Source organism: Solanum pennellii, chromosome 10 (genome assembly GCF_001406875.1).
Source record: "Solanum pennellii chromosome 10, SPENNV200".
In the NCBI taxonomy this organism is placed as follows: domain Eukaryota; kingdom Viridiplantae; phylum Streptophyta; class Magnoliopsida; order Solanales; family Solanaceae; genus Solanum; species Solanum pennellii.
In genome coordinates, this window is record NC_028646.1 from 44,100,908 (window position 1) to 44,113,786 (window position 12,879).

General features: G+C 35.2%; 1 protein-coding gene across 1 annotated transcript; it reads left to right on the forward strand.

The window, feature by feature from the left end:
• The first annotated feature begins 11,454 nt into the window (after positions 1-11,454).
• On the forward strand, positions 11,455-12,282 carry LOC107001280. The gene has a single exon (XM_015199391.1). It carries the CDS (start codon positions 11,455-11,457, stop codon positions 12,280-12,282), a length of 828 nt encoding a protein of 275 aa, XP_015054877.1.
• Positions 12,283-12,879: the final 597 nt, after the last annotated feature.

Consider the following 12,879-nt stretch of genomic DNA (forward strand, 5'->3'; position numbering starts at 1 on the left):
AGGATTATTGACACTGTTAATATCCTTAATGTCTTCTCGGTAAAGATCACATCATGCTGGATGGGTAGCTTGGCAGTCATAATTGCCATTCACATTCATACTTCGTGCTTTTGTCAATGACAGATAAAACAAAGCTAAAAATTAAGTAAGTAAATTACAACTAATGAGAATAAGATTTCAGTTAAACTACAGTTCTCAAGTGACAGCACTCTCCTACCGCGACAACCATTTTGATGTTTATCGTGACGAATGACACTAACTTTAAGTTTGAGTGTTTACGATTGTCGATAGTATAGTAACCCAACTTAGGGTTGGGGTCATCTCCCAAGGGAGCGGTTTCCAAAAAATTTAGTTATTAGAACTTCATTCTAATTAGACGTAGCTAAATAAATTATCATGACTAGAGAGTACCCTCTAGATGTAACCTATGTCTTCCTCCTCAAGTAGGTCTTAGATGGGCCTTTAGCATACATCATTGCATATCATAGATGGAATAGAAAACGTTAAAACTTCTCTTTGAAGTTCAACTTTATTCACATATATCAAAATAAAATCTATTGTCGTCTCACATAACCATCTAATGACAGGAATACAAGAGTTGGTACTTAGTCCTTACAACATCACAAATTGTCTTATAAGAGAATACAATGTACTTCTTGAATTAAGAAAGATAGATGTCTTTAATATCAAATAGCAAAGCTAGAGTCATGGGCTTCATCCTCTGACTTGAGGACTCACAACCTTGGGAACTATCCAAGCTTTCGTAAGAATGACCTTGAAGCACCTCAATGGTCCGAACCTACATATTTGTAGAAATAAAAGAAATACAGGTTAGTACAAATCACATGTACTAAGTATGGAAACATATTCAAGTAAATCGTTGAAAACATGCACAAAGGAAAATTTTATTTATAAGCATACCAATTAACTTTAAAAGCTTCATGCACATTCCAAGAACATATACAAGTCCACAATCATAACATCATTAAGACATATTCATATTTATGTTCAAGAGTAGAATCATAATAAAACTATATCAACATTTCATGTTCTAGAATTAATTTCATCAAAGTTTACCATGACCCCACTCATAATATCATTTCAAGTCAACTAGTGCAATGCTCAAGTGAGGCTACTTGAAACCCCATAACCCCACGTAAACCAAGTAACTAACAAGGAGACTATAAGCAATGCCTTTACCTCTTATAAAATCATATCAAGTATAGTCAACATCATATATAGCAATTTAGACCAATATCATGTATATCAAGTGAAACCAACATCATATAATATCAAAATTATATAACCAACATTATACATTTCATTCATGACATAAGTACATAAAACCCCTCCTAGGACACCCCTCAAGGTCAACTTGTACAATGCATAGGTAAAGTCCCATGCCCTTACCTATACTAAGTAGCACCCGTTAAGTCATCCTAGTTAGTGTTCATCTTCTTACTTCCATTCATTCATTTTAATTTCGGCAACATTCACATAACTGAGAATAGACCATGTGAGATAAACATGGAATCTGGTGTCATCCCCTCACACCAAAAATAGGACATCCTACTTGCCAAGGTTGGATGTATACATAATCGTAGATTCTAAGTGGATCCACATAGTTAAGGAACTAAGAGATTGTTACTAGAAACTCTTTTTATGCTAACTGGCATTGTCGTTTCCACCTCATGAGAACAGTGGGAACCTACCTTCCCTCCTAGGAAGGGACACCTCTCATTGTCAGGTTTACTCGGTGCTAAGCTAAATTCCCTTTTTGAAGTGTCTTTAATTCTTTCTTAACATCTATTGTTAATATAGATTTTAAGAGTTTATCCCTTCATATAATCATGTGAGTATATCATAGGATCTAGGATAAGAAATTCCTTCCATCACCAACCCGACATCATGTGAGAATATTATATCATAACATAGTGATAAGATTCACATGAGATATCACCTCCAATCCCTCATAACATTACACCTATTTTCATCTCACATCCATAATGTTCATAGAATAATCATAAATACATAAATTCATCCATCATACTTCAATTGAACAACATTATCAAGAATAGACCAACATTAAATCAATAAAGTGTTCATAACCTTGAAAGTCTTACCAATAGCCTCCAAGAAACTCCTTCAAGACTCCCCTCTAACTTCCACAATATTCATCCAACAACCCAATCATCATCATATAATAGTAAATTAAGAACTAAAACATTCAATAACAACATCCATAATTATCAATAAAACTAATTTATAAGATATGGTTAGGATAAAAGGGATATTCATGGGTCTTTTGGGGAAATTAGGTCAAAGCCTAAGGTAAAAAATCAATACACTCCTAAAAATAATAAATAATCACTATTAATCAAATCAATACCAAATTAATCCAATTTGAATGAAGACCCTCGAAATTGATTGAAAACTAGACTTTTGAAGAATATTGAAATCAAATTTGAATAACCTCTTGGGGAAAGGAGTCCCAGGAGTGAATATCTACCGTACTTTGTTAATTCTTAGAGAATTGTAGTGGAAAGTCTTGATATTTAATACATATATAAAGCTTTATCTTCTTCTTCAATGGGGTCTTTGGAGTAGTGGGAGAAACTGGAGAGAAGTGGGAGTTATTTGGGTTTTGTGATTTATGAGGTGTTAGGTTAGTTTAATGACTTAGAGTGCTTAAATAGTCCTAAAATAACCAATTATAACAGTCCATAATCATTAATTAATTAATTAACTAATTACCTAACTGCCCCTATTTAAGCCGTGTGGAGGCAATGAGATAGGGGTCCATCAACGAGACCCCATCGACGCCTTGTCGTCCCAACCACATACCGTACTGGTCAAGCGTGGTTTGGGATAGAGACTGAATTTTTGGGGACCAAGGAGAGGAGTCTACATGTGTACTCAAGAGCACCATCAACGGGGCGTGAACCCATCGATGGCTCGTTGATCCCCTCGTGGTTGCACACTGGTTTTTGACAGCTTTTAGGGGGAATTGTTGTATCCTCCTCAAGGACCCGTAGGTGGTCCTTAGTGATTGGTACCCGTATGTTTTGACCCTAAACACACGCTAAGGTATACCCTAAGAATTTTCACAAAGTATGACCTTTATATGACTCTTCAAACCCCATATAAAACCTAAAGGCACACTAATTCACTTTCAGTAGTCTCTGAATGTCGTGGTCGTTCCTTGATGTATAGGCTTTAATAGTCCCTAATCAAGTTAATTACATTAGTTTAGGTCTATAATTATCATTTTTCACTACGTACGATTCTAGTATAGGTCATAGAATTTCCGGGGTGTTACATAAATATATGAATAGAAACATTTTAATTAAAAGGGGAGACACAAAAGTGGAATATATCAAAAAGGGTGTTTGTCACAAGTATAGTAAAAATTGTAAAAATGCAAAGGGAATCAAGTATTGGGAGAAGTTCTTGGGGTGTGACCGCAATACATATTAATATAAATAGAATGGGCACATGGTGTCGATAGGAAATTTTCTAGATAATAATGACTAGCTATGCTTTATATGGAAATAAGTTCTCTCTCGATCAACTTACCCCATTTCATATGGGTTTCAATTGGACACCCATTTGCCACATGAAGGCCAACCTACACCTTACCTTACTCACTCTCTCGAGCTGAGTGTTAGGATATGGTACTAGGGTTCACCTTCTCAAGCTGAAACCTCTCTATTGAGCAAGTCTAAAACACATGAGTGGTTTTGTATTTGCAACTAAAAATCCATTAAAATCAACAACAACCACTAGGTGAAATCACCATTAAAATACATCTATGTGTTTTTTAATAAAGTGAGACACCCTCCTATTAATAATACTTTGAATTCTCAATGTTTCAACCCTTTCCTTTTTAAACATCATCTTTTCACCTTCTTATTTTCGCTTGCGGAACCTAGTCCGTTTTCATGCTCAAAAGCTTTTTATCAGAAAATACTCGAGTAGGAATTAACGGTTTAAACATTAAAGTGTTATTAAGAGAGGAGAAAAGTGGGTTTTGATTTTTTTTTGATTCTTCGGAAGGGAATTTGAATTTTCTTGGGATATGGAATGAAATATGAAGTATGCAAGAGGTGAAAGGTTCTATCGTATGAAAGGAAGTGAAATTTTGCTATTCAAATTATGGCACGACGATCAGATACCTGAATTAAAAACATGTGGCAATTGCAAAGGTTGTCATTTATAATTTAAAACTCAATGTTAAGAGTGCTAACCTTCAAGAACAGATCAAGTCTCTCTCAGTAGTTTGATGTGATTTCCTAGATATGTCCTAACCTCCATTTTCCTTCAGCTAGTCTGTCATTTTTGTATACCTAGAAAAGGTATAAGACTAAAATTGCTAAAACATACATAACTTTAAAACAAGGATATTTGCTCTCTTTGCATAGTCATGAAATGGTTGACTTGTTCAAGAAGGATCCATTCAGTTCAGTTTCATCATCCCCAACTTCAATTTGTTTATCTTGAACATGTCCCTCGTCAAAGCTTTTGTGAAGATATCAGTGATTTGATCTATGATTTTTAGATTAAAGGGTGACATTTTCTTTCTCAACATGATCCCTCAAAAAGTGATGTTTCACATCAATATGCTTAGTCCTTTTACGGTGGACTGAGTTCTTATCAATAAGCCATAGTGATAGAACTTGTTATAGCATATAAGAGAGGAATAGTCTGAGTAACCATGCAAAGAACTTCAAAATATTGTTTGATACACAAGAGTTGAGCATACCAGTCTGCATCTTCTACATATCTTGCCTCAGTTGTTGAAAGAGCAACAATATCTTGCCTTTTATTCCCCATGAATGAGATATGAGGCAAGAATATGAGCCATTCATGCTCTTTATATTATATTAATGTTGTGCATAACCAGCATCACCATATTCCTTCAATCAACACAAAATCTCCTGATGGATAGAGTAGAACCAGGTCCCTCTCTTCATAATATGTCTTCGGATTCTCTTACGAGTTTTAAAATGTGATTCTATTGGAAAAGCTTGTAATCCTGCATAAATCCTAAAACTTTACATCTGGACCAGATCCATTAACATCCAGCTTCGAGTTGGTCCCTACGGGAGTGTTAATTGTCTTGCGTACATAATATGAAACTTTTTCAGCAACTTATTTTACGTTTTTGACAAACAAAGGTAGTTTTAGAAGTTCGATTGATCTATAGCACGAAGAAAAAAATTTAATTCTCCCATCATGCCAACTCTAAAACACACTACTCATGAGTGCAACAAAACCTCTTTTGAAACTATTTTTGAGGCAGAATTTTGACAACTAGTCAGCTGGTCAAGGAACCGAGTGTCACACATTGCTTCTTTAACCAACGCTTGATAAACTTATTCATTCTCACCATCACAATTCACATTATCAGTTTTAACTGCATCATCTTTGTTCAACATTATCTACCAGACCAGGTAACACCCTCTAGAACTGAAGACTAAGCTAGAGACTAATGTAAAACTAGTAGGTCAAACTAGACCTTTTCATGAGACTTTTTTCATTTTGATTTAGGGTTTATAAGTGTAAAATGGTTTCCTTAACATAGGTTGAGGTTTCATGGGTAAAACGTCAAGATACGACTCCTGCACATAGGTTGAGGGTTCATGGGTAAAACGTCAAGATACGACTCCCAATGACCAATTAAGGGGTCCTTGAGGAGGACCCTAAAGCCTAATCCAAAAATTGCCAAGCTGCCCAAAATTTGTTGACCTACGGATGGGACCTACTGGGCGTAGGTCCATCCAAGTCATGTGAAACCAAGTCATGGGTCAAAGGGTCTTGAAGAGGAGCAGCAAGCTATTAACCACAAACCTGCAGCACACCCCATAGACCTATTCATGGTCGCTGTGTGTGTGTGTGTGTGGGGGGGGAAGGTGTTAGGTCATGCTTGGTTTCCTTCACATGCTGCCTCCAATTCGGCCAAGGTAAGTATAAGTTAGGTAATTTTTATTTTAATTATTTTAGTGTAGGGTCATTTCATATTATTTATTTAGACTATATAAGTACTTTTAAATATTAACTAACCTGTTTTACTTCATAATTCCCAAAACCCCAAATCTTAACTAACTTTCCCCCAAAAATATTTCTCTCAATAAAAACCTCCATTCGAGAAGAAGAAGTGAAGGTGTATGTCTCAAGAACTCAAATATTACACTCTAATTCGTGATGAATTTTCATCTAAGGTATTGTAGTTTTGATTCATGGATAACTTTTCATCCATGAAGTCCTTAACTCTCAATTTCAAAGTAGGAAATTCTCCAAAAACTAGGGTTTTCACTCTAAGTCGTGGATTCTTTGTCAAAACATTTTCAGTGATTTAATTATCTTATATTATGGTTTAATTGCTGTTTTATGGTCGTTTTATGATCTATTCTTCGATGAGTCCATGAATTTCACCAACTCCTCAAGTTGATCTTAAAGTGTGGGTACTGAGTTATATTAGTGGAGTGTTATAGAATCATGAATATAATGAATTGATTACATTAATTATGTATTGATTAAGGAATTTCTATGGTCTTGATGTAGAGTTTCCTCAAAGAACTTATGAAACCCCATGTCCTGAATATGTCACTTTTTGATGTGGGTGATTTGTAGTAAGACAAATACCATGAGCTTATGTTGTATTAGTTGATTTATTTGAATTATGTTGCCCTCCATGTTTAATCTAGTAATACAAAATGATATTGGTTGAATGTGATCCTTGATCCAGGAGGGCTAAAACATGAGATTTATGCCAAATTGTGACTTTATTTGTACACACTATGAGCATGATTATAATCTAGATTGTTCTGTCTTTAATTGTATGATGTGTCATTGTGAAAAGAATCCACCAACATGACTGATATTAGGAGTGTTTGAGATCATGCAGTTAATGACTTGATTACTTGAATAATGCCTATATCAATGTCAATTATAATGAATGCTACATGTGTTGATTGAATATGGTCTTTGGTCCTTAAAGGGGAAATATATGGTATTATACATGCTTTGTGAAAGCGTGTTCATTATGTAAGACCATCTTTTGAGAAAGTAATGTGATATTGACTTTGATTGAATTGTGGTGTTGTTGAAAGTCTATTCTCACTCAAACACTTATACATGATTATTGCATGATTACAATGATATGATTGTGTTGATTGAAAGTTCATTCTCATAAACACATAATGAGTATAATGTGAAAGTTTTCCTCACATATTGAAGATTCTAGGTTAAAAGTTAGTTTTAACCTACTTGAATCTATCATGAAAATCTTAGTTTGCAAGTCCATTCAATCAAGTAATGAATCTATGAGTTATCTTTATGAATTATATTGGATGGAGGGTAAGATACTCCTTCATGCTTGTAAATTCAATTAAAGACTAAACATGTATTCGTGGAAAGTTATGCCTAGAACCGAGTGGATATTGAATATGAGATAGAGAATCTCCCATCAATTAAATAGGCTTGGTTTTGAAATGAAAATATCCTGAGACTAAATCTCCTTTTTTTAAAGTAAGGTTGGGTTTCTAGTAGGGATCTCGTTATCCCATATTTATGTGACTCTGTAGGTTATTTATGTGACACCTCAAAATGACTTAGGTGAATCTAGAGCCTAACATATTTTTCATGAAGGTATAAGGTCCTACAATGATTTATAATGTGGTGTAGAGGAAGTGTCTAAAGATTTAGGTTCATAGGAAGTCAAACATCAAGGGACGACCAAGACGTTTGACGACTAGTCACATATGTGCCTCATGTGTGGTTATGTGCCTATATGTGTGTTTCATGAGTTAATGAGTTCATTATATTAGTTATTATAGTGTTTATAGACAGTGTGCCAAGTTTCATTAAGTTTGGAGGTCAAACGTTCAAGAACGTCCATGACATTCGAAAGGTTTGCCTTGAAACGACCTTGTGTATCTTGGCATGTTTCGTAGAGTTTTATGTGTTATTTTTGGATGAAATTGATGTGGTAGGCCATCAAATTGTTTAAGAACATATTTGGGTTGGAAAATTTTGGGGAAAAGTCCTCAAGGACCATCTAAGGGTTCTTGAGGAAGGACCCTTTTCTTGAGCCAAGGCTGTCTTGGACCAGCCCCAAAAACCTGAGATAAATGATGGATCGTTGGCCAGTCGATGCCCCGTCGTTGGTGGACAATGTTAAATAATTTAGCTTGGGGATCTCAATATCCCAATGGCTAGTGTCTGAACCCATCGATGGACAGCCAAGACGATCCGTTTGTGGACTAACGACCCGTCGATGGGCAATCGTATGTGAGGGCATTCAACTGCGCAGGTACACTGTATGTCAAGGGGTGAATTGGTAAATTCACCTCATGTCCAAACAAAAGTTTGGGCGGTTACTTATTGGTATTTTAAACATCTATATATGTCCTAAATACCTAGATGAATTCACTTTCCAAATCAAAACCCCAAAATCTCTCAGAAATCCTCTACAACTTGAGTGGTGATTCTTCATCAAATTGATGAATTAACATCATTGATGTATGATTTTTTATCCTTGAAACTCTATTCATCAAGGATCCCAAAATTCAAAGAGTTAACCTATGAGCCCATGTAATTAATGAACCCTTGTTTTTGACTACTCTATGATTGACTTGATATTGTGTTAATGCTTATGAATGACAGTGTAGTTTTTATGGGCTATTTAATGATGTAATAATTGTATTCGATTGATGAATAGGTTTTCTTAGATTGATAAATATATATTGAATTAAAATAGATTCATTGAGTATTATAGTTTTTGTATTGAATTGAAGTTCATGGCCATGGGTAAGGGCTTTATGGTATTGAATTGGATGATTTAGCTATGAATTTAAGTTGTGAGAATGGATTGGTGGTACGCTTCCCTAATTTTCTTTATTTTATGTAATGTAACTCTTGAATTATATTGTGATTGGTATGGTCCACTTATGGTGGTGGTGCTATGTGAATGATGTTGCCTTATCGGTGTTACTTTATGTATTATGATGATAATGGACTTGTCGGCACTTACTTGATATACTACGATGCTTTGTGTAGTGATTTATGTGAAGTATGATCATATATACCTACATGTGACAAAGGTGAAATTATGTGTTCTTCAATTGGTATTAGGTAATCATGTTAGAATATGACTATGTCTTTATGTGTGTGTAGTCTTAGAGTTGATGCATGATTATTACTACTTAACTATATGAGTCTATGATGGTTATATAAATGATGTATAGTAGTGTATAAGGTGACTTATAGATGATAATAGTTATTCCTATGTGCTTCTAGAATGATATGCAATATGTGCTAAAGTGAAATATTGGTGTATCTTGTGTGGTAGACTTATGTCTCTTACTTGATAGATGTATGAATGTGAATATGTGATGTATTGACTTCGGATGCTAAAGCCTCTTAGTATTGTATGTATAATTGATATGAGATCTTGAATGATTTTAATAAGGTCCTTTATGTGAAACCTCAAACCTAGTGGTAAGTTTATAAACCTTTAAGTCAAAAGCTTTAATGGTATCCTTCTTATAATGACTGATGGAATTATGATTTCTTGGTTGGAACATAATCATATCATCCTTAGGGAAGTCCTTAATATATCTTTGTTGCCACTGTAGGGCAGACCTAGGGGACCTCTTTGGTAGGGTGAATGTGATTGGGTTATGAACAAAATATGAAACCCTTTGTATGAACCTTTAATATTAATTACTCTATGAGAACAAATGCTAGAACCAAGTGAGTATGGTAAGGGAAGTGTCTCTAGTTAAAGAATGAGGCTAGATGGCAAAAAAAAACCCTTCATATTCCTTAACCATGTGCCTACATGGGATGTGTCCAAGTTCTACCATCGGCAATTAGAAGACCCTCCATCAGAGTAGGTTATAACTCTGGATTCCATGCTTTGCTACCATGGCCTATGTCGGTTATTGCCTATTCTCATCATATGGGATACCTAATAGTATTGGAGAAGTTCTATGAAGCTTAGGTGGTGGTATGGACACTATCTAGACATTGCAGAGTAGGCTTTGATGATGTTAGTGAGAGTCCGTAGATCTTCTCCAGGACTATTAATTGAATGTACTTATGTGATGAATGTATCTTAATTGAACCAAAGAATGTAATGACTTAAGTTAAGAAAAAATGTTAAATGAATAAGTACTTATCTAGAGTAGTTAAGGTGTGAAGGGGGTATAGGAATGGTCACTTCGTATCTTACCTAGATAAGTCTTTAGAAAGACTCTAGTTAGGAATGTTTGTTGATTATGTAGACATGATCCAAACTTTGGTAGTCTTAAGGATTACTTAGGTAATATTCAAGAGGTCAATCATGGACATTCTCTTCTTGATTTACTTGAGTAGTTCTTTTGATAAACCTTTGGGAGGTGAATATCATGTTTATATTATTGGTGTATTATAAGTGTGTATATCTCATTATAGGTGGTCTTTAAGGATCATTTAGGTGTGCCTAGAGAGGGTGTATGGGCAGTCTATCTTTGTGTTACATAAATGAGTCTTAGGATAACTTTTAGTGAGGAATTACATGCTAGAAAGTGTTGTATGTGGAGTTCATAGACTTCAGTGTAACGCTGGAGGAGTTCAGTGTAACACTGAACTAATTCACTGTAAAGTTTTCTTAAAAATGTGATAAATTGGTAAGTAATTTATTATGTGTTTCAAAGGTGTTAAATGTTGTTATTATGCTTATATTATGATAATTAAATAAAAAAAGGCATATTTCCATTGCTTGTCCGTTTCGTAATTTTTATGCATTATGCCATACTTAGTACATGTGTTTGTACTAATTCTATGCTTTTATCTATCTCTAGTGATTCATAGGTGAAGGTGCTTTTACGAGCTAAGATTGGGTTATAGGATCATTCAAGCAAGTTGAAATATGTCCTCATTTTACTCGAGGGCATAAAAGTCTTTTATTTATCTTACTGAAATCTCGTAATAGACTAATAGTACTATATTGTATTTGCCGTGTCCTAAGTACTCTTATCTCTATGATTTGACGAAATGAGACTTAGTATTGCGAAAGAGATTTTCAAGAGTATGCAAATGTTTGTGAAATGTTTTAATTTCACACTACTTTTTATATGTATATATGCGATGATTATGAAACGCTTGTACAAGACCTCTGAGAGGTCAAGTACGCCAGTTGCATTCTGAGAGTGACATATCTTCTAGGGTGTGCTCTCGGGATATGACAATCTTGGTATCAGAGCATAGGTTATGAAAGTGTTCTTAGGAATAAAAAAGTCTAATCAATTCACGTCTAGTAGAGTCTTGACCATCAGTGTGAGTCGCGACACATCTATGATGATAGAGTTTCCTTTCTTTTCTACTCCTATGACGTCCTGTAGAGTAAAAGTTATGAGTACTCTTTTCTTATGGTTTTCCGTGTTTTTATAGGATATAATTTCTAGAAGGATGGCCCCAAGAAGGTGGGAAGAGGAAGGAGTGCATGAGGAAGTTCCTCAAGGAAATGAGGTTTCGGTGGTTCCTCCGGATATGACCAATGGAGAGATTAGGGAGTCTCTCTTTGCACTAGCCCGAGTCATAAAAACTCATGTCACAAGGGGTGTTGAGCCTATAGTGGATGCTTTAGGGAGTACCATGACCTCTAGGTTGGGATACTTTTTGAGGATGAATCCTCCTCTCTTTCTTGGTTCTAAGGTGGGAAAGAATCCTCAAGAGTTCCTACATGGTGTATACAAGGTGTTGAGTTCCATGGGGGTGACTTCTAGGGATAATGAGGAATTAGCTTTGTATCAATTGACAGAGGTTTCTCAAGTGTGGTACACTCAAGGGAACGATAAAAGTCTAGTTGAGTCCGGTCCCATAGAGTGGGAGGAGTTCGAGAGGGCTTTCTTAGGGAAGTACTTTCTCCATGTGAGGAGGAAGGTGAAGATTGGGAGGTTCATTGACCTTTTTCAAGGTAAGGGGAATGTTGAAGAGTCCAAACTTAGCAAAAGTGCAAGGATCTTGAGGAGAAGTTCTTCAAGTGATCAAAGTCAACCTAGGTTCAAAAACAGGGCTCTAACTCAAGATGGACCTAGTTCTCCTAAGGTAAAACTTGAGAAGGGTAGTGGATCTCAAGGTGGAAAGACTACTTGTGTCACTTGTCGGAAGAGTCACTTGGTGAAGCGTCAAGTTGGTACCGGGAATTTCTTTGAATGTGGTAAGAAAGGACATCAGAGGAGAGATTGTCCTATTTTTGCGAATAGGAGAAAGGAAGGCCAAGCAAGTTCCTCCTAATACTTTTGATGAAGATGATGGTAAGTTATTGTTTTTATCTCTTTAATGATATGAGTTCCTTCTAAGTGGGGGAGTATGGTTATTGATGACTAGATTGTCCAGTAGTATGTTGTATGTGCATGGTGTTTAGGAGTCTTATTGGAATTGAATTTGATTGATTCATTGAATTGTTCATTTCATGAGGTTATGAGTATGTTTTAAAATGTGTTGATATGATTTTATCAAGCATATTAGCATGTATCCATCATTAATTGACTAAACGTTGCATTTTGAAATATGTTGCATAATTTACTGTAAAACTGCCAAGGAAAAATCTGCTTACTGTAAATATTTTTTTGAAAAATTTGCTAATTCATTCTTTGGTCGAAAATTGTTGCAATGTGGTAAACTGATGTAGATGAGCATGATAATGAATATAAAATCAGTTTTTACTATTTGGAATGGAGGATGTGAGTCTTACGACAAGATGAGTTATAGAATTTCTTCTAGTTTCATGTTGTGTTGTTAGTCTCTTGATTATGTCAAATTTCTGTTTATTCTTTATGTTTGTATTGTATAAGGTTTTATGTGGTATGGTTATGAGTTTTTTTTAGCTGA